This window comes from Cetorhinus maximus, chromosome 12, assembly GCF_964194155.1.
Source record: "Cetorhinus maximus chromosome 12, sCetMax3.hap1.1, whole genome shotgun sequence".
In the NCBI taxonomy this organism is placed as follows: Eukaryota; Metazoa; Chordata; class Chondrichthyes; order Lamniformes; family Cetorhinidae; genus Cetorhinus; species Cetorhinus maximus.
The window spans coordinates 55604912-55628382 of NC_135890.1; the positions used below are offsets into that span (position 1 = coordinate 55604912).

The following is a 23471-nucleotide window of genomic DNA, read 5'->3' on the forward strand; positions in this document are numbered from 1 at the left end:
TGAATTCAATTTAACTGTTCAACTTGAAACTTCTCATTTAATTCCTTGTCAATGCATGACTGAGCAAACACATGCAAACATGACGACAGTTTTATGCAAAGTTTTTAAGCTGTAGCTACATTTATCTTTATTTAACCATTTAATTCCTTCCCCTTTTTTAACGAGTGAATTAGCTTCACTGAGCATTTTTCCTGCAAACCACATTCTAACGAAACAATATTTTTATCTCCCTTTGCTTAAAACCCATTTCTCAGATAGTAAGCTCGGTTTTTTGGACTGTTACCATGGTGAGGGAGATGAGTGGAGGCTTGGGGGTGACACTATTTAGCTTATCTTCACATTGTCCTTCACTGGGGTTGCCAACTATGATCAAATGTATTCCTGGAGGTTTCATCACATGCCCCCACGCTCCAACCATTAGTCGGCCAACACATCCATCCTTGTGACATATTGCCTTTCTATGCCAATTGGAAAGCAAAAGGATTCATTACCCAATTGGATGATGCTTAACTGTCAGCCAAACAGCCTTTTCCAATTTTCAATACTTTTATACCTGGTAAAGAGAAATGGTCAAAGAAACAACAATCTTTTTTATGCCCTGATGATTTTTCTCCAGGGTTGCACACAGCAGTGTCCTGGAGATTGATCTTCAATTCCTGGAGATTCCAGGTCAATCCTGGAGGGTTGGCAACCCTATCCCTCACCTGCACACACCAAATGAATTCCTATTTTTATACCAAGTCAGTAGAATAGCCTTCATTGGAAGCTGTTGTCCTTTGCCACATTTACTGTTGTTTTACTGTTTTTGTTAGCAATCCAATAAGAACGTTGATGTTTGTTTGAGAGGCAAGTAACTAACATGAACTCTTAATACTAGCATCAGATGGAAATGGAATGCATTTATTTGCAGTTTTTAATTGCTTTGCTAAATGTATTGCATTTTATTGCAGCAGCAATTGTGTAATTTTAAACATTTCCCCTTAACTCTTTCCCCTCTTAGTTACTGGTTTGAAGTCCTGGGTACAAGTGAAACTAATTATCTATCTCTAATCTTTTTCTAACCTCCATTTTTTGTTCTTCTATTTTTGTTTCTGATGTGCCCCAAGCTTTGGGCTAAGGAGCAGAGGCATATTGACCAATAGGCCTATGGGGCCTACATCTGAGGCACCCAGTAAAACTCACCAAAGCATCATGCAACGACTGGATGGGTTTTGTATATCAATACAATTTGCTTGATCATTGAAGCAGGGTGTAAACATCAGACCCATGCATTTAACTCCACGTTCATGTTTTGGTTGATTCGGGTGGGGTGGGTTGTGGAGTGGGGGGGTCCCCAAATGTATTCGGTAGCCAGTCCCCCAAGAATTCTTTGCCCAGCCCTGCTAGAGTGGAAGGCTGACAAAGGCCCTCCCAGGCCTCTGACACTCTGAACTGGCCAATGGGAACTTCATGGGTGGAACAAAGTGAATTTATGTGCCTCACCTACATAACTTATTGCCCAGGACAACACCAGGAATTTCTTTGCCCCATAAAGAGTCAGGCAGGTCAGGTCTAATCTAATCATTGCATAACACCACCCAGTTCCTCTTCTAACCAAACATCTTTCTAATTGACTTGAATTTCCTACTTTTTATTTGCAAATCCGCCTGTTGAAAAAATTCAGCAAGAGATATAAGGTGAACAAAAATGTGCTTTCATCTACAATATTTTGCTGCATCTTTATTCATATCTTTTATTCTCAAATCTAAGCCCTGTCTAGTTTCAGTTGTCAGGGGTGATGTGGATGGAGGGAAGAGAATGAAGGAGAAAAAGCACAATGGATTCATTTAGGGGTGTTAACAAAAATGCAGAGGTCAGTTTAGCAACGGATTTTTTCAAATGGGCGATAGTGAATCAGCAGCCATTTTTCATATCCCAATAGAGAAATGAAAGGGTGCGGGTGTAAAATGGGTGACGGATTCACCATATGTTTATCACCACGACTTGTTTTTCTCCCAGTGATGGTTAACGTTGACCTCTACTGAGTTCAATCTTGTTGCATGCCAATTGTTTGTAAGGAACAAATTGCCTTTAATTGAGGTGATTCCAACAACCCTCTTAGGTATCTGCGTTGCTCCAATTCTGACCTCTGGAGCATCCCCAATTTCCATCACTCCACCTTTGGTGGTTGTACATTCAGTTGCCTCGGCCTGAAGCTCTGGAATTGCTTCTCTCAAACCCCTCTGCCTCTTTCTCCTCCTTTCAGACACTCCTTTGGCCAAGCTCTTGGTCTTCTGTCCTAATCTCTTTGTGATTTGGTGCCAAATTTTGTTTAATGCTCCTGTGAAGTGCCTTGGGGCATTTTATTATATGGTAAAGGTGCTGTATAAATAGGAGTTGTTGCTGACTCTCCCATTGGCAGCGTGTGACCGAATGGAAAATTATTTTGCACTGTTGCGCGCGTGGCAGATAGGAGCATGGACATGTTGCTTCAAGAGCAGCGCCTTTCCCAACCTGTACTCTCTGAAATGACCTCCTCATTCCTCTGTAGCTAGATCTTGCTTTTTATTTTCTTTTTCTCTCGCCTTGTTTCAGCACCTGAAGAATAGCCTGCAGGAGAGAAGACACCTATGGCTCCAGAACATCTGTGCCTTGGAGAAACAGAAGTTGGCTGCAGACCAGGAGTACGTAAAATTGGCGAGCAACTTTCGAAGAAGCAAAACTGAGCAGCTGCACCTGAAGAGGAAAGAAGCCGCCAGGTGTGGATGGTGAAGGAGGAAATGATCCACTGGCTTTGGATGAGTGTCTTGTTTGAAAATGAAGGTTCTGTTTTCAGGCATTTAGAGGGTTAAATTACAGAGATTCCATAGACTAGGCATGTATTTCCTTGTTTAGAATATTATGGGGCGATCTGTTTGATTAAAGGTTTCAGTGGTTTCTCGCTCACACTCTATATACCCTGTTTCTGCTGGTGGGGGCATGTCAGGGAGTGCTTATTCTCACAAAGGGTAGTAAAAAAAAAAAATTAGCAACTTTCCCCACCCCCAAAATGGCTGCACTTGCTGGGGGTCAATTGAGAATCTTAGCGGCCAGTCAATCTTGGTTTTAAAGTCAGGGTTGAGGGACAGGGAATCAAAGCAACCCAAATTAAATCAACCATGATGTAATTGAACTGAGGGGCTGAACAGACTATTCGAGTTCCTTTGTTTCTTTTGTTCCCAGTGTCGGTCTCAAGTGCTGCCAGCCTGTACAAAGCCACTGCAGGGTGGTCGCTGTAAATGCCCATAAATCAATCTTAACTGCTCACACCACACTTCACCGCTTCTCACATCAATCGTCCTTGCCATCCCCTAATTAGTACCAAAGGACCTGGAATTGACTTGTGGAGCACAAATAAAACTTCAATATTTTATCTAAATCAATGTATTCATTATCCCACAGTAAAAGATCTCAATAAAATCAAATGGGAAACTTTTCATTTCATTATTTGAACTAATTTTGTTTTAAATATCCAGCAAAGCTGTTCTAAACTTCTGGCAATCTAAACATTAACATCACTGACAAAGGGGATATAAAGAAAAGATGATGAATGTTGAGAGTTACTAAAGCCATGGGATTTTTGTTTACAAGCATGTCCATGACATACATGGAAGTGCAGAAAAACCTGAAATTTTCACTTGTGTAAGTGCTGTTTCACAGAATCACAGAATCTCTCAGTGCAGAAGAGGCCCTTCGGCCCATTGAGTCTGCACTGACACTGTTTAGTTTGTGTTATTTTAACGGTTGAAAGGCAGGGGAGCAGCGAGTCTGAGTTTCAAAGTTTCTAAGTGTGCAGTGACACCAATGCTTTAGGGGGGGGCCCAAGACGTGGGATTTGCCACCCGTTACGCAGGTGTGTGCTGCTTAAATGTCACTCTGAACTTGTGGCTTTCTGCTGGTTTGACAGGCTGCATGAGCTTGAAGCACAGAAGCAGCTAACAGAGAAAGCGGCAGCTGCCTTCAAACTTCATCTGCACAAAGTTTGTCAACAGCTTGAAGATCTGCAAAAAGAGGCAAGTTTGTGTGTTTCAAGTGTCTGTAATAATTGCGTATCTTTCTGGTTTTTTTTGTTTGACTTTTTAAACAGATAATATCTGGTTTTATATTGTTCAGTATTGAAGGAAGTGAGGGAGCTTGTGTGGGTAGATTGTGGAGGCGCTTACTTCTATGTTTAAGACAGTTTCTGTATTTTTATCAATTTTAACTATAAGTTTATTTTGGCTAACCGGTCTTAAATATGGAGACAATTTTTTTATAAATAAAAGTATAAAAAATATGGAGACAATTTTTTTATAAATAAAAGTATAAATGAAACTATATCTGAATTTAGTTACATTCGTAAGCAACCATAACCTGTTTGTGTATTATGTGTAAAGTGTGTGTTTCTATGTGTATATATATAGACTTTGTCACATCTACAATTATTTTACTTAATGAACCTACAGCAAACCAGTTTTTCATCTTGTTTTTTCAGGTTTGTATCGAGAACACTGCATTAGTCTCAGTCAGGAAAGGGACAGAAGTGTTACAACATGAGCTGGAGGAAGCAGTCATTGCGAGGCAGAACCCTCAGTCGATAAATCAAGCTCAATCAGGCACCACTGAAACACTCGAAGATAAACTAAACCAACAGCAAAGTAAGTAAAGTTCCCAAGGAATGTTCACAGCCTGTAGTTTGAACAGAAAGTGTTTCTGGTTGTGCTTTGTCTTTCAGCTTGCTCAGCAAGTTTAATGTTACAGAACAGGAAAAGCAGAATTGTTTTGCAGCATGCTTATGGTTGGTTTGGCTATTGCAATAATTTTTTTTTGTAATTTGTTTCTTGGGAAATGGGTTTAAAGAGATTGTATGGCATCCTAAATCTCTAAAGGATGAGCATTTGAATAGTAAAGGAGATTATAAATTTTTCAGATGGTAAAATTGCTTTCAGTTAATGGGAATCAGAAATCAGTCCTGTTGAAGTGTGGTGTGTAGATTAATTGCGTATGGATGCAGAGAATATTTGTAAGCTTTACTTAATGGTCGAATATTACTGTGAAGTTGAGCAAGATTCAAGTGCTTGCTACAATTTGCCACGGAAACAATGTATAAATAATTGAACATTAACTCCCTGGACTACTACCTGAGCCTCGAGCAAATTGGCATGGGGTAAATAAAATCAGAGATTTGAATGCATGGCTCAAAGATTGATGTTGGAGAAATTAGTTTCCAATCATGGGCCACTGGCACCAGTATTGGGGAATGAGGGAGCTATACCATTCAACAACCTTCACTTGAACCATGCTGGGACCAGTGTCCTGTTGAATTGTGTAACTAGGGTGGTAGAGAGGGCTTTAATCTAAATAGTCTGCGGGAGTGTTCATGTGAGGTGAGATTTAGCAAGTTAATGAGGAAGGACAAGGCAATAGTAGTGCAGGGTAGTGATATGGGGAATGATGGCCTGAGTGTGACGGGAAGGAACAGACCGTATTGTGTAAGAGTGCACCAGTCAAGGGTTATAAGGGGTATGGCAAAGTGGAGTTGAGACACAACCAGATCAGTCATGATCTTCTTGAATGCTGGAGCAGGCTCGAAGGGCTGAATAGCCTACTCCTGCTCCTATGTTCCTAGCAAATAGGGTCAGAATAGGAAAAAATGTTCTTAGCAAATAGAATCAGAATAGGAAAAAATATTAAGAGCCTTTATTTCTGTATTTTTAACGAAATGCACAGATCATACATAACAAGATGGATGAATTGATGGCACAAATTGAAATAAATGGCTATGATATGATGGTCTTTACAAAGACATGGTTACAAAGTGACCAAATCTGGGAACTGAATTCTGACAATTCTGAATCAATTGTCATAAAAACCCACTAATGTCCTTTAGGGAAGGAAATCTGCCGTCCTTACCTGGTCTGGTCTACATGTGTCTCCAGACCCACAACAATGTGGCTGAGTTCTAACTGTCCTCTGAAATGGCCTAGCAAACCACTCAATTGTTCCAATCTGCTACAGAAAAGTCAAAGGAATAAAACCGGACAAACCACCCAACATCAACTTAGGCAACAGAAACGACAAAGGCAAACCCAGCCCTGTCGATCCTGCAAAGTCTTCCATACCTACATCTGGGGGCTAGTGCCAAAATTGGGAGAGCTGTCCCACAGACCAGTCAAGCAACAGCCTGATGTAGTCATCCTCACGGAATCATACTTTACAGATCATGTCCCAGACACCACCATCACCATCTCTGGGTATGTCCTGTCCCACCAGCAGGACAGACCCAACAGCGGTGGTGGCAGAGTGGCATACAGTCAGGAGAGAGTTCCCCGGGAGTCCTCAACATTGTCCCCAGGCTCCATGAGCTCTCATGATCACAGAATCACACGGTGCAAAAGAGGCCCTTCAGCCCATCGAGTCTGAACCGATTTGTGAGAAACGCCTGACCTACCTACCTAATCCCATTTACCAGCACTTGGCCCATAGCCTTGAATGTTATGACGTGCCAAGTGCTCATCCAGGTACTTTTTAAAAGATGTGAGACAACCCGCCTCCACCACCCTCCCAGGCAGCACATTCCAGACCGTCACACCCTCTGGGTAAAAAAGTTTTTCCTCACATCCCCTCTATGTCTATGACAATATTGGTAAGATTGACCACCGCACAAGTCCTGGTGAGGATGAAGTCCCAAAGGTGTGAAGGCGGAATTGGTCACAATGGACTGGGAAAATAGGTTAAAAGGTAAGGGAGTTGATGAGTAGTAACAGGCATTGAAGGAGACATTTCAAACTCTCAACAATTATATATCCTATTTGAGAAAGATGGCCTCTCCGAAAAAGGTGTACCATCCATTGGTAACGAAAGAAGTTATGGGTGGTGACAGAAGAGAGAGACAGTGCTGTGAAGATTAGTGATAGGCTAGAAAATTGGGAATATCTTAGAAACCAGCAAAGGATGACTTTAAAAAAAAAAATTCAGGGAGAAATTAGAATGAAAGAAAAAATATAAAAACAGTATATAAAAGAAGAGTAGCTAAAGTCAACATTGGTCCCTTAGAGGATGAGACTGGGGAATTAATGGGGAATAAGGAAATGGCAGGAGCTTTGAGCAGGTATTTTGTATCTGCCTTCACAATTGAAGAAACAAAGAGAGTCCCAAGAATAGTAGAAAATCAAGGGGCAAAAGGGAGGAAGGAACTTAAAACAATCTCAATCTCTAGAGAGAAAGTAGCAGGTAAACTAAGGGGCCTAACAAGTCCCGTGAACCTGATGGGCTGCTAGAGTCTTAAAAGAAGTGGCTGCAGAGATGGTGGATACGTTGGTTGTAATCTTCCAAAATTCCCTAGATTCTGGAAGGTCTGAGGGGATTGGAAAACAGCAAATGTAACACCTCTATTCAAGAATAGAAAGCAGGGAACTATTGGCCAGTTAGCCTAACGTCTGTCACTGGGAAAATGTTAGAATCCATTATTAAGGTAGCTGTTGCAGGACAAAAATCAAAAAACAATCATTATGCAATCGAGAATCAACAAAGTTTCTTAAAAGATGAATTGCTTTTGACAAATTTGAGTTTTGAGGATGTAACAAGCCTGGTGGATAAAGGGGAACCAGTGGATGTAGTGTATTTTGATTTCCAAAAGGCATTTGATAAGGTGCCACATAAAAGGTTACTACAAAAGATAAGAGCTCATAGTGTTGGGGGTTGATACATTAGCATGGATAGGTAATTGGCTAACTAACAGGAAACAGAGATGGGGTAAACTGGTCATTTTCAGAGTGGCAAACTGTAACTAGCGGTGTGCCACAGGGATCTGTGTTGGAACCTGCACTATTTACAATCTATGTGAATGACTTGGATAAAAGGTCTGAGTGTATTGTAGCCAGACTGTCTGACAATGAAAAGGTAGGTGGAAAAGCAAGTTGCGTAGACGACACACAGCAAAATTTAATACTGCTTTGGAGGCGGGGTGCATTTAATCAAGGAGGGCATCCTGCCTCCACCCGATTAATTTTGGAGTGGGGAGACTCATGACAGTTTTCCTGCCTGAATGCTAACGGAGGGCCTTAAACGGACAATTAATGCCCACTTAAGGCGTCCTGCTTCTGCTGGCATTCAACCGGCAGCGGGTGGGGGTGAGATCCTGTGGAGATATCAAACGAGCTTCCAAGGGTTTGGGGGGTGGAGGGGTGGAGTGGTGTGGCAGAGTCCCTCGATCAAAAGCATTCGGTGCCAAGTCCAATGATCCAACATTAGTGAAGGGGATGCCTGCTGAGAGCCACCCATGCCCTTTCCTCTGACCCCTCTCTGTCCCCGTAACACCCATCCTGCCCTCACTCATCTGCCACTTGGATCCCTTGTTGGTCCTGCGCCTCTAAGTGCATTATCAGCAGCAGCTATAGCTCCCGGTGGCACTGACAGCAATGGAAAGCTGTCAGCTTCTGACTGGCTGGCAATTCTCTGGGTATCTGGGGAGGGGAGGTGGTAATTCCATCCCCGACCCATAATCTTGGGGAATACCTGAAGCTGGCCAGTTAAGTGCCTGTTGGGCACGTAATTCCAGTAGGTTTTCTCCTCAATGCCAGTTCTCCAGTTGGTGGGTGAGACCCCCAACACCAACATTCATTTCTGGCCAAAGAGTCTGCAAAGGGATATAAATAGGTTAAGGGAGTGGGCAAAAATTTGACAGATGGCATATGTCATGAAATGTGAGGTTGTCCACTTTAGCAGGAAGAATATTATTTAAATGGTGAGTGACTGCAGAATCCTGTGGTACAGAGGGATCTGGGTGTCCTGGTACATGAATCTCAAAGGGTTAGCATGTAGGTGCAGCAATGATTAGGAAGACAAATGGAATGTTGGCCTCTATTGCAAGAGGGATGAAATATAAAAGTAGGGAAGTTTTGGTACAACTGTACAGGGTATCGGTGAGACGACACCTGAAGTACTGTGTGCAGTTTTGGTTTCCATTCTTAGAGGCATATACTTGCACTGGAGGCAGTTCAGAGAGGCTGATTCCTGGGAAGGTGACGTTGTCTTATGAGGAAAGGTTGAGCAGGTTGGGCCTATAATCATTGGAGTTTAGTAGAATGAGAGATGATCTTATTGAAACATAAGAGTCTGAGGGGGCTTGACAGAGTAGATGCTGAGAGGATGTTTCCCCGCAAGGGGGAATCTAGAACTAGGGAGCACAGATTCAAAATAAGGGGGTCTCATTCAAGATGGAGATGAGGAGGAAATTTGTCTTTTACACGGGGTCATTAATCGTTGGGATTCTCTGCCACAGGGAGCAGAGGAGGCTGGGCCATTGAATATATTCAAGGCTGAGTTAGACAGAATTTTGATGTACAAGGAAGTCGAAGGTTATCAGAGACGGGAAGGAAAGTGGAGTTGAGGCCACATTAGATTTGATCTTATTGAATAGCGGAGCAGGCTTGAGGGGACTACTCCTATTTATGTTCTTAAATCTGATTCATGATTATATAGTACCAATGATGTCTTCAGAGTTTCCCCCAAATGCTTCACAACCAATGAATTACTTTCGAGATGTTGCAGGCACTTGTTTTGATAGCAAATGAAACGTGCAATTTGTTCACAGCAAGATCCCACAAACAGCAACGGCCTCTGATCTAGATTATGTTGTTTTGAGGGTAAGTATTGGTCAGGACCCTGCGAGAGCTCTACTGTTTTTTTTGCAATAGAATCTTTACGTGCACGTGGGAAGGCAGATGAGACAGTTCTTCGTTTTCCCAATATATACTTCTGTAAATCCATATGCAAAGGTGAAAACTGTGCATGCTGAAAATCTGAAATTAAAAGGAGTAAATACTTAGCATCTGTGCAGAGAGAAACAGTTAACCTTTCAGGTCAATGACCTTACAATTGTACTCCGCTTCTCTTTCCGCTGAAATACTATGATCCTTACCTTATTATACAATAGAGAACCAAACTAGGCATATAAAATGCAGAAGATTTTTTTTTAAAAAGGAAATAAGAGGGACAAAGAGCAAGTATGAGAATAGGTTAGCAGCTAATATAAAATGGAACCTATATTTTTTATATATAACCACAAGTCTAAGGAAGGATGAGGTTTGAATAGGAACCAAAAAGGAGAGAATCTTGTGTAGGCTGAGGTATTAAATGAGTACTTTACATCAGTCTTCACTTGAAGAGGATGCTGCCAATGTAATGGTGTAAAGGAGGAGGCAGTCATGATATTGGACGGGATAAAAATAAAAAGGAGGCACGAAACAGGTTCACAGTCCCCCAAGTAGGAAAGTAACCCATTCCAGTTGGGGTGTGCCCCAGGTTACTGAAGAAAGGACGGGTGGAAATTGCAAAGGCTCAGGCCACAATCTTCAATCTGCCTTGGAGAGAGTTGGGGGCGGTGCCAGAGGACTGGAGGGCTCTAAATGTTACATCCCTGCTTTTTTTTTAAAAAAAGGGCAGAAAAATAAACCTGGCAACAACAGGACTGTCAACCTAACATCGGCTGGGAAAACTTTGGAGGCAATAATCCAGGAGAAAGTTGATATTTGGAAAAGTATGCCTTGACCAATCAGAGTTGACCAGTTGGTTTGAATTTAAACAAAATTTTGCAGTTAACTGTTCCCTCGTTTATTCTCCATGGCAAACCTCGACCAATCAGAGTCCACTTGCCAATCAATCAGCACCCTTTTCTCAAGCAGTATAAATTGTTTTTCTCTTTGAGAGTTGGTATTCTTGTGAATCTGTCCTGATGAGTGTAAGACAAAAAGCTACAGCATGTCTCCTCTTCAGCAATGCTAAAGTGTTATTCTTCAGAATGAAGGGTTGTATCCAGTGGTGTTCCCCAGGGTTCCGTATTCTGACTATTATATATTAATGACTTGAACTTGGTACATTGCATATAATTTCAAAGTTGTAGATCATAAAAAAAAATCAAATATATACAATGAACAGGGTAGCAACAGACTTCAGGAGGATATTGACCAAAGAGTAGACAGGCGAAAGATTAAATTCAATTCTGAGAGATGTGAAGTGATACATTTGGTCTGAAGAATGAGGAGAGGCAATATGAACTAAATGATATATGTTTAAAGGGGCCGCAGACCATGGAGGCCTGGGTGTTTGTACACAAATCTTTGAAGGTGGCAGGGAAAAGTTGAGAAGATTGGTTAAAAAAAAATGGATAAGATCCTTGGCATTGCCATGGGGAATGAACCAGGGAATGGCTGTCCCCTGAGCTTTTGTTTAGTTGAAAAAGGTGCAATACATGTTCTTTCTGTTTGCAAAGGAAAGGGACCTCTGTGAATATATGTAGCTTCCAGCATTTATATCTGTTTCCCTTTAATCCAATGTGCTTGAATTTTGCTAACTAGTCTATTATGGGGTACTTTGTCAAACACTTGAAAAATTGATATACTGAACAGCAATACAACCCTCATCAACTCTCTCCATTACTTCATAAAATTTGATTAAGTTAGTCAAATGTGATTTGCCTTTAACAAATCTATTATTAGCCCATATTTTCTCAAAGGTCAATTTTGTCCTGGATTATTGTCTCCAAAGTTTCCCTGTCTGGTGTTAGGCACAGAGTACAAAAGCAAGGAAGCTATACTAAAGTTTTAAAGCACTGACTAGATTAAGTGGGGAAATATTGTGTCCATTCTGGGTACCACAATTTAGGGGGGATGTCCAGAGCAGTGAGAGGGTACAGAGGAATGGCAGAGCTAGAATAATACCAGGGTGAAGGATTTCAGTTACATTGAGGGACTAGAAAAACTGGGATTAATCTCCTTAGAAAGGGAAGCTTAATGGAGAGTTAGTAGATGGGTTGTTAATGGGGTGAAACTGTTTCCACTGGCAGGAAGGTTGGTAACCAGAGGATACAGATTTATGACCAGCAAAATAACCAGAGGGGAGATTAGACATTTTTTGCACAACTTCTGATCTGGAATTCACTGCTCAGTGCCTGAAAGGCGCATTGATTGAAGCAGATTCAATAATAACTTGCATAAGGGAACTGGATTAAAAAAATGAAGGGAAGAAAGAAAGTACAGGGAAAGAGCAAGGACAGCTCTTTCAAAGAACTATCAAAGCCATAATTGAGTGGCATGACCACCCTTTGTGCTGATTCTATTGAACCAAGTGTCAATGAAGGACTGGTTTTAATTTGGCTTCTTGATCCCACCAAGGTGTGTAGTTTCCCCTCTCCTTGGAGACTGTGATGCTGTTTCTAATATAGGTATATCTGCATCTTAGGAGTGCATTTTCTTGGATCAGATGTTAGACTGTCTGCACACATCAGCAAAGACCCTGTGTTATGCAGAAGAACAGGGACTTCTCCCTGTGCCCTAGTGAAAATATATCTAATTTTGGGAAGGTTATATTGTTCCTGGAGGTGCCTCAGTACAGATTTACAAGAATCACATCGAGACTAAAGGGTTAAATTTGAGGGTTAAATGTCATAGACTAGTCTTGTACTCCCTCAAGTACAGAAGTTTAGAGGGAGTCAAAACGAGGCATTTAAGATTTAACAGATTCGAAAGGGTAATGAAAGACATGCATTGGTGTAGTGCCTTTCACAATCATATGTCCCAAAGCTCTTTACAGCCAATAAAGCACTTTTGAAGTGTAGTCACTATAATGTAGGAAACACATTGGCCAATTTGCACACAGCAAGCCCCCACAAACAGCTACATGATGATGACCAGATCATCTGTTTTTGTGATGTTGATTGAGGGATAAATATTGGTCAGGCCACTTGGGGAGAACTCCCCTGCAAAAAGAAGCTATTTCTTGTTTTTTTAATTCATTCAGAGGACTTGGGCTTCGCTGGCTGGGCCAGCATTTATTGCCCATCCCTAGTTGCCTTTGAGAAGGTGGTGGTGAGCTGCCTTCTTGAGTCGCTGCAGTCCATGTGGTGTAGGTACACCCACAGTGCTGTTAGGGAGGGAGTTCCAGGATTTTGACCCAGCCACAATGAAGGAACAGCGATATATTTCCAAGTCAGGATGATGAGTGACTTGGAGGGGAACTTCCAGGTGATGGTGTTCCCATCTATCTGCTGCCCTTGTCCTTCTAGATGGTTTGGAAGGTGCTGTCGAAGGAGCCTTGGTGAATTCCTGCAGTGCATCTCGTAGATGGTACACATTGCTGCCCCTGTGTATCGGTGGAGGAGGGAGTGAATGTTTGTGTATGTGGAACCAAGAATATGAAAGCATAACATTAAGATTAGACCTAGTCCCTTCAAGGGGCATATCAGAAAGCACTTCACAGAGGCTAGTGGAAACCTGGAACTCCAAAAATAGCTGTTGAGGTTGGAGGTTACTTAGATATTTCAAAATTGAGATTGAAAGGGTTTTGTTAAGCACGGGATTTAGGGTTACGGAACCAGGGCTAAAGTACAAATCAGCCATGATCTCATTGAATAGCAGAATAGGCCAAAGGAGCTGAATGGCCTCCTCTTATTCCATTGTCTTGACTCCTCAATAAATGTAACTGACATAGATTGGCTGACATAGAACTGACTGTCGGTTATCTCATTGCTGTTTGTGGAACATTGCTCCCTACAATATCAGTCATTTGGCGACATAAACAGTGACCACAACGTTTCCAAAATAATTCATTGGAGGCCATATTTTGTTAATTGAGATGTGCATAAGAAATTCAAAGACGCCATTTTTTTTTTGAAGAGCAGGGAACTTCTCCCAGTGTCCTCTCTAAAGTTGATTAGACCTTTCTAATCTCCTTTGCTGTTTGTGGGATCTTGCTGTGTACAAATTGGTGCTCATGTTCATTCATAGAAAAGTGACTGCACTTTAAAAATACCTCAATGGCTATAAACACATTGAACATATTTCCTACATTTGTAACAGTGACTACACTTTTTAAAAAGTACTGCATTGGTTGTAATGCCCTTTGAGACATCCAGAGGTTGTGAAAAGCACTATATAAATTCAAGCCTTTCTTTTAACAGTTTGAGGATGAGTGTGCTGCTATAGAAAGCAAGTTCTCCTCTTAGCATGAGTAGACCAATCTGCCTCTATTTCTGCCAACTTAGCATACATGGAAATGATGGGCAGAAAAAAAATCATCTAACCTATCAAGCCTAACCCCCACTGTCATGATGTCTCAAGCATGATTCAACACCCCCAGAGGTTCAAGGGTTAAATTGAGGTTGTGTAAACTTGGTTAGTAGTCACTTGATTTTGGAAAGTCAAAGGCAATCTAATAGAGGTGTTCAAAATGATTAAAAAGATGTGATAAGTTAGATGCGGAGAAGCTATGAACTATGTTGGAACCCAGAAAGAAACATAGGTCACTCAGGTGAGTGGGAGTAAGGAGTCTGCAGACAATGGAACAATTGAAATTTGCTAGACTGAGCTCAGGTTTTTCATAGGTAAGGGAGTTGAGGCATATGGAACAAAAGATGGATCAAAATCTTGACCTCCTTCCCTAACTACACTATGGGTGTACCTATATCAGATGGATTGCAGCGGTTCAAGAAGGCAGCTCACCACCACCTTCTCGAGGGCAATTGGGGTTGGGCAAAGCAACGCCCACATCCCATGAACGAATAAATAAAAAACTGTAGCTGAAGTATGGATCGGGCCTGATTTAATGTCAGAACGCCTCAAAAGGGCTGACTGGCCCATGTTCCCTACCAAAATTGCAGTATTGTTAGATCACACTTGGAGGGCAATGTACAGTACTGCTCACCAATTTATAAAAAGGATATAGAGACACTAAAGAAGCTGGAAGCAAGGTTTACAAGGGTGACACCAGAACTGAGAAGTTATACCTTTTTTTAGAAAAGATTAAACAGGCTGTGGCCCCTTTCTCTAGAAATGTGGGTGACCTGTGGTCTGTAGTGACCTGTAGTCTGAGAGTGACCTGACACAGGTCCTTAAGATTATGAAAGGGTTTGATATGGTAGACGAGGAGAGATGCTTCCGCTTAGCCTACTGCCAATGCTACGCCCATCTGTGTTTGTGCACTTGGCCATGCGTGCGCAGAATCCTATGTTGTCATTTGCCATGCCAGTTGGAAGCCGTTCACCCAATCTCTGACCCCTGCGGCAGGTGGGCAGTAGGGTGCAGCTTCCCTTGTGATTCCAGGTATCGGGAGGGAGGGAGGGGTGGGGTGGGAGGCTTCTGACCCCTGAAGCTGTTGGCTCCATTTCTGAGCCCCGCAGTGGGTGGGCAGTTGGGGCACAGCCTCCCCGCAGTTTCCGAGGATCGGGGTGGGGAGGGAGGGTAGGCTTCTGATTTAACCGTAGGCAACCACAATTCAGTTTGCACCTTGGGGCTTGTTTCCCCCAGCACAGCACATTTAAGTGCCAACAGGGCAGGCGGATGATGGAATATACAATTAATTACACTCTATCCCTTCCACACCACTAAGATATGCTGTTATGACAAGATGGTTTATTGGAAGAAAGGTGCCTTCCCAAAAGAATGGTTGAAAAAAAGGCAGGAAAAATGTTAAAGAAAATGAAATGGGGTAAAGAAAGCTGAGGGACCCCCCCACCCCCAACCCCGAGAGATTCTACTGCAGGCACTGTAATATTTGCAAATCCAGGGTCAGTGATCACCACACATGTGCCCTGCTGCACATTTGCTCCCCCACCCCCCCCGCCATAAAGATGGCAGCTGCACTTACCACTGCACATGCACGGTGTTGGCAGCAAGGGCAGCCTCCCAATTAAGGGCAAGTTGAAAACCAGGCACCGTAAATATAAGATAATTACCAATAAATCCAATGTGGAATTCGGGAGAGCAGTGAGAATGTGTAACTTGACACATGGCGTAGTTGAGGTAAATAGAATAGATGCCTTTTATGGGTAAGTTGGATAAAACACAAGAAAGGACTAGACGAACACCCTGATCAAATGAGAATGATGTAGGATTTGAGGAGGCTTGTGCAGTGAATCGACATTGGCACTTACCAGTTGGGCCAAATCGCCTGTTCTATTTTGTTAAGCCATGTAATTAAGACCCAGAGAGAGGCAAAAACAGGGACATTTCCCCTGACCGCTTTTGGCCATTGATTCAAGTCCGGGAGACCACATTGACCATACATGTATTGCTTGATATTGCACCTATCTTTTTATAAGAAGTGATTTCTGCTCCAGCCAAGGACTAGCCCAGCTCTCTCTCTCTCTCTCTCTCTCTCTGCTGAAGGGCAGCTTTCTGCCAGCACTCTACACATGAGCTGGCAGCCTTTAACCTCCCTGCTGCGATTGTGTTTGGAACTACCCCATCTGCCCCACTAACCCTCCGCATCCCCACCAACCCCTCCACCACTACAGCATGTGATTCCCCCCCTGGGTGATTAGATCTATTTAGAAGGATTTTTAAGGTGTATCTTTGCAAAATGTTCAATTCCGCCTCCCATTATAACTACTTAATATATATTACTGGATTGCATTCTCTATATAAAAAAAAATACAGCCTTTTCTGCCTGCTGCATATCCTGTATTTTTAATTCATTCACTCGATGTTGGGCATTGCTGACAAAGCCAGCATTTCACCTTCCCTAACCATTCTTGAGAAGGTGGTGGTGAGGTGCTGCCTAGAACCACTGCAATCTAGGTCGCACAGGTACACCACAGTGCTGTTAGCTAGGCGATTCCAGGATTTTGATCCAGCAGTGGTTAAGGCACAATGATATGCATCCAAGTCAGCATGGCGTGTGGCTTGGAGGGGAACTTTGAGATGGTGATATCTGAGCAGGCAGCTGCCCTTGTCTCCCCAGATGATAGGGGTGCTGTCAAAGGAGCTTTGGTGAATTGCTACAGTGCATCTTGTAGATGGTACATTCTGCTGCCAATTGTGCCAGTGGGTGGAAGGAGTAAATGTTCACAGTGGTGAATGGGATGCCAATCAAGCATGTACTGTTGTACTGAGCTTTCCTCAGCTGAGCCCTAAAACTGCAGCAGACTCCATCAATTAGATGAGATTTATTGAAATCAAATTGACAAACTGTGACCCCAGTTTTTTTAAAAAAAAGCAAGCTCTGCCCTTTTAAAACTGGAACTCCACAATGAATTTGACTGACTGATGTATCAAAGCCAAAGTTACATGAGTTGGCAATATTAATGGTTGTGGGAGATGGACAACTAAAGGTTACTCAATGCCACGGGGTGATTAATGCTTCTTGACACATTCTGCTATTAAATAACCTGCACCAACCCTTTACATTTGAACTGCCTACTGGAACGTTGCTGAGGTAATGCCTGTCGTTTCCTCCATCCCCGCAATGGCTCTGTGAATCACCCATATCTTCAATTCATTTTGGTATCGGGTGTAGTAGTGTTGTGGTTATGGTCGTTGGTTAGTAAACTAGAGGTCATGAGTTCAATTGTCACCAAGGCCACGACCATATAGAATGCTGGAGTAGGCACAACAGGCAGCAGAATTTACTCCTGCTCTTATATCTTATGTTCTTAAGTTGTAAACTTGAGAAATTTGAGAGTGGGGTTGGAAGGAGAGAAGAAATGAGCATGAAAGCAGCAGGGTTTTAAACCCAACAACATTCACTAATGTCCTTTTTCAGTGAAGGAGACCCCGTCATCCTTATCCAAACTGGATATAAGCAGGGTTGTCAACTTGAGTGAGGTCAATTCTCTGGAGGCTTCATCACATGACCTTGCACCTCACAGCACCCTGTCCCTGCACTCCTGTCATTGGTCCATCCACAGGCTTCCCACACCAACTGAAAAGTGAATACACTTTTTTGTTGCTTGATTGGATTAATTTTAATTTTAACAGTTAGCTAAACAGCCTTTTCTCTCCATTTCCATATTTTTACTACCAATAAATGGAAAATGCACTTTTAATTAATGCCTGTGATTTTTTTTTTTATTTCTGCGTGTTGTTTGCAGTAGAGTCTTAGATTAATTTTCAATTCCTGAAGAGTTGGTAACCCTACCTAAAAGGTTTCTAAAGAGAAATCTGAACACCTCGTGATTAACTGACAGAACCATGCCTCAAGATTTCATGTTTTAAACAAAAACAAACTTTATTGTACAGAAAAGAATTGAGCAAAGCAAGTACTATTAACAACACCATAGTTTATAATTACTTATGCTACAAAATCTGTTTCACTTACTACCCCCCCACCTCCCCCAGGAGTTCCCTTATACATCAATCTTGATGGTTTATTCACCTCTGTAGGGACCAGCCCAAGGGCTTGCCACGGCTCTCCAGAATTGACTTTAATTCTTCCCAGTGTTCCAGCTATTCTCCAAGGTCCAAAATTTTATGGGAATTCTTTTATTAACTTTTTGGCTAAAACAACCCTCCAACTTTTCTTTACACACTGTGGACGCCTCCATCCCTTGTTCTGGCTGCTGGCAGATACCCAACTGCCTTCTCACAGCTTCCAAACTTAGTCTGCTGACTGCTTTATGCCACAAGGCTCTATGAGGACCACTGTAGATTTCTTCCTCTAGCTTCAAATGAGGCAAATCTTCCAGCTGCATTTCCCCTCATGAAATCCAAATTGCAATTGAGCCTCACCTGCCTGCCATATGATGAATGATAAAGTTAATATTTTCTCTGCTTGAATGAAATCCTGACATCATAACATTCATCTCCTTTGGCTCTTGTAGACTGCATCTCAGAGTTTCATCAAACTATAACTGCAACTGCCTGCTTTCTGAGCAAACACCTAAATAAATTACAGGAAGGATCCTTCCAACTTCCACAGACTATTTCTATGACGATGTGACATGCTTTGGGATGTTTTCAAACCGAAAAGTAAAGTCATTGTTTTGACTTCAATCTTTGATTCTGTAACTCATATGAATGATTTATATAGCTAATGGATGTGATTGCCCTTTCTCCAGATTCCCTGGGCTTATAAAGAAATCCTCATGTTTACAAAAGTTGCTTCGAGCTTTCTTCCAAATACATAAATTTAAAAATTTCGTTGAAATAACTGTAGATGTCATGGCCCTACCCAAGGTTTAAAGATGGGTCATCTATTGTTTGTGTTCACGATAATCAAAGGTTAGCTTTTAAGTGCAATTAACTTGCAAGCTTGCTTGTTTGAGTTGATTTGGCATCAGAGTTGTTTTTACCAGCTTCTCAACCAGATGCCTGCATTTATCTACAGTTAAAACTTTAATTCCGAAAACTAAAAGTTATATTCTAAAACATTATGAACTAACTTAATTTTTTTTTTATATAAGACTCAATTTGGAAAGTGTGAAGTCTTGCCCATGGCAATGCATTGAAGGTCAATTACAATCTAAACATAAATACTAACAGCCATAAAGTGGGCACAATTTAAACACCAAGTGCAGGCCATTCTACCCAACTGGTCTATGCTGGGACTTATTCTCCAGAAAAGCCTACACCACCACCCTAAGTCGAAACTCCGTCAGCATCTATTCCCTTCTCCTTCCTACTTCTCTAGTTTCTCTTTAAATGCATCTATATTATTTGCTTCAATTACTCTTTGTGGTAGTAAGTTTCACATTCTCAGCACTTTCTAGGTATGAAGTTTCTTTTGAATTACCTATTGCATTTTCTGGTGACTATCTAATATCTATGACCTCTAATTTTGGTTTCCTCCACAAGTAGAAAAATCATCATCTCTACAGCTACCCTAAAGAACTACTTCATAATCCTAAAGACCTTTATTCATTCGCTCCCTCCAACCTTCTCTTTTCTAAAGAGCCCAGCCTGTTCAGCCTTTCCTGATCTGGTATCATGTTTGGCAATTAGTTTCTCAGTAATTGAGTGGCTGATGTGTGATTGAGTAAGGAGTGCCAAGTCAACCTCGGGTACTTTTCTGTAGGATGGGAAGAAAAACTGGAGTCACTCGCGCTTTATTCCATGCATTAATACTATCTAATATATTATACATTACTGATTAGTCAATAAAATAGGAGAGAATTCTCTTGAATGAAAAATTAGTAATAGGCACCATTGGTCCTCTGGTCTCCATACTCATTCACACAGCTTGTGCATGTGTTGGTAAAATGGTGAGAGGAAAAGCAGGGTGCACTGGGATTTTTTTGGATTGTCAGAAATAAATATTGGGAGATGAAAAATGGGCTACTGATTTGCTATTGCCCATTATACACTATTGTACAAAATTCAGATCGATCCTGTGTGTGTGTGTGTGTGTGTGTGTGTATACACCATGGGTTTTTCTGAGGGTACAGTATGTTTAATCAGGCTATTCATTCTGGTGAATGTCTGATAATATTTAACTTCTCCCAATATTGGAACTTTTACCATTAATATTTATTTTAAGGGAATACAGTAGGATGAGGCCTGTATCCTTACCTTAGTGAAAAATATTGTACTCGTTTCTCCCCTTGCTCATGTAATTTTAAAAATATGTCTCTCTTAATCCTGTTAAAGCCACCATTGTGTTTCAGCAGCTCAGCCTCAAATAGTAACCATATTCCACCTTTGTTATCAGCGCCTGGCTGTCTGGATTGCCTAAGTAGTTTGAGTAAAGAGGAGAGAGGTTGATGCAAGCAGTCGGTCCGCTACAAAACCACATTAAATGCAACAGCTCGACCAACAGGGTAAGATAGAGTTGCAGCAGAGAAGTGGACTGGAAGGGAGTGAGTGTGGGATTGGTGCTGTGCTTGTAGCACTAATTGCAACTCTTACACCCTTCAAACAAAAATCCCACTTGGACCACAGTGTCCTCCTCCTATTCCATTCCAAGTTAGGATCCTAACCACTGGGGGCAGTTGTACAGCTCCTGTGATTTCAGAGACTTGAGGGTGGTCACCACCTTGGCCATGTGTGACAAGAAAAGGGAGGAGTGTGAGCCTTACCCTCAAAACTAGATCTAGAACATTTTCACACAATATTACCCCAGTGGCACCTGAGTCAAATAATCTGTCTTAGAAAAAACTATTTTGTTTCAGACTTTAAAAAATATATATATAGTGGGCAATAGCACCAATATTAAGAGGGAATGTTCCATAGAAGGTTGGGTTGAGGAAAAGTTGATTGAAGGGCTTCTCGTATTTTGGATTATGAACTGTTCTCTACTTCAACCCAATGCACATTTGATCAGGTGGAAAGTGTCACAGAGCCATTCAGCCCATCAAGTTTATGCCCCACTCGAACCTCCTCCCACCTTTCCTTATTAATTAATGTAACCTTCTATTCCCTTCTTCCTCATGCTTATCTAGCTTCCCCTTAAATGCATCTACACTATTCACTTTGAACGTTTCTTGTGATAGTGAGTTCCACATTCCCATAGTGAAATTGGATTTTTTTTCATTGCGTTTGAATAAAAAATGTTTTAATTGTCCAATCATGGAATGTTGGCTAGTTGGCAAGCCCAGCATTTATTACCCATCCCTAAATACCTTTGAGAAGGTGGTGGTGAGCTGCCTTCTTGAAATGTTGTTGGTGCACCCACAGTAGTGTTAGGGAGGTGGAGCTCCAGGATTTTGACCCAGCAACAGGTTCCATCACAGTGATGTTCACCTTGAACCGATCAGCGTTTTTCCACTCTTGCTTCTGATATGTTGAGAGTGCAGTATTGTGGCTTGAAGGATGTCCCATTTCACTTCTGTACTCGGTGTGGGAAAGCCAAAGAGCACCTGTTCAATCGAGTTGGGAAACTGTTGGTTTTTATCTGGGTAGGCAGAATGGCTGGTATTGATGGAGGATGGCATTTCTGCTTTGAATGAAAAAGCTTCAAGGGTTACACCCTCACCCTGGACCACACCACGGAGTGATCTGTATCACAGTCAGCGCTGTGGCAACTGTGTGTTGAGAATGCTGTTCAGAAAGTCACATCTGGTGATAATCTCCAGCTGGTACCAATGCTCTGATCTTGGACGTCTCCAGGACATCTTGTGACATGGTTTGTTCTGAAAGAAGGTGTCAGTTACACAAAGCTCATGGTAGCAGTAAAGCTCAAGTAGTCTCGGTCCATTCTCATTTATCCATCCCAGGCCGTGATGTCTGAGGCAGGAGACCCATGGTCCAAGCCTATTCTTGCATTGAAACCTCCCAGTAGGTAAGGATCTTCTGACTATGGATTGTGCTGATAGCGGCTTCGAGTTCCTCGTAGAACTGGTCTTTCACCTCTATAGTGGAGCACAGCATTAGAGTGTAGATACTCATGAGGTTAACTGGCCCTGTTTGAGTTGAGGCAGATAGAGGAAACACATCCTGAACCATTTTTGAGGGGGTTCTAACAGCGAGAGCAGCAGTTTCCTATGATACAGATCACTCTCAGGTGTGTACCCACAGTATTTGTGTGACTGGCATGTTTAAGCTTCTGGTCAATGGTGTCTCGCAGGACTTTGATGGGGGGTGGGGTGCAGCATTGGTAATCCCATTGACTGTCAAGGGGAGAAGATAGATTCTCTCTTGTTGGAGATTGCCTGGCATTTGTGTGGCACGAATGTTACTTGCCACTTATCAACCCAAGTTTAAATGTTGCCCAGGTCTTGCTGCATATGGGCACTGACTTCAGTATCTGAGGAGTTGTGAATGAAATTGAACATTGCAATAATCAGTAAACATCCCCATTTCTGATCTTACGATGGAGGGAAGATCAGTGATAAAGCAGCTGGAGATTGTCAGGCCTTCTGATTGCCATTGGCTTCAACTTTATAAGGCCATTGTACTTTCTGAAGACAAAATCTTTAAAAATTGCAAATGCTTAAAGCTTGTAATGAAAAGGCTAGTGCATTGTGTTTCTAAAGAGAAAATATATGTTGACATGTTCGGCATTTGTCAAATTGGAAGAACTTAAAGCCTAATGAGAAATGGCTGTTTATCCCATGAAAGCCATTTTATAATAATGGATCTCTGCACAAGACATTAAACCTGTCTTTTCTGTCCTTGGAGAGATGGGTTTATTCTATTCCTGGACTGCCCGATTCAGAAATAAGGATCTCATCCTTAATCGTTAATTGAAGTAGAAGGGGTTAAAGAATATAGTTTGGATAAATGGAGGCAGAGCCAGATATGTTTAGATAGCTATGTATGTGTAGTAATTATGGTTTTATTTAGTGTGTAATGTACCTTTAAGAATAATACTTGTTAAGGAAGATCACATCTGTTATAACCCTTAGGAGAGCAGTGCAGGCTACCTCAGTCAGTGCAGAGGTAGTTGGAAGCACACGTGTAGCTGCTGCTGAGCATATTGTAAATAAACTTAATGTTTCCACTCAAGAAATGTCTGTAGATCAACTCTATCACTAATAGTACAACTCAGCCACCCTACAACAAACTGATGATGAGGATAAAATAGGACTGAACAGAAGAAATCAAGTTAAAAAGAAATCGGCACTATACCTCACCCAGTGATTGTAAGTAGCAAACTCCATTAGAATTGAAGAAGTTATCCTCTCTCAAAATTCCACAATTTGGAAGAATTGATCCTTTTGAACCAGCTGCAGACAATTAGCCTCAATACATAGAATGCCTCCCATTCTTTTTTCTAGCAAACAGGATTATGGGGGAAGAGAAGAGGTGATCAATCCTCTTGAG

At 41.8% G+C, this 23471-nt stretch overlaps 1 protein-coding gene across 1 annotated transcript in view; it reads left to right on the forward strand.

Annotated features, from left to right (window-relative positions):
- lrmp (lymphoid-restricted membrane protein) overlaps positions 1 to 23471 on the forward strand; it is a 156995-nt gene that overhangs the window by 49667 nt on the left and 83857 nt on the right. Inside the window, exons 16-18 of the mRNA XM_078554635.1 lie at positions 2575 to 2738; positions 3926 to 4031; positions 4493 to 4655. Of these exons, the coding sequence (XP_078410761.1) occupies positions 2575 to 2738; positions 3926 to 4031; positions 4493 to 4655 (433 nt within the window). The remainder of the gene's footprint in view (positions 1 to 2574; positions 2739 to 3925; positions 4032 to 4492; positions 4656 to 23471) is intronic.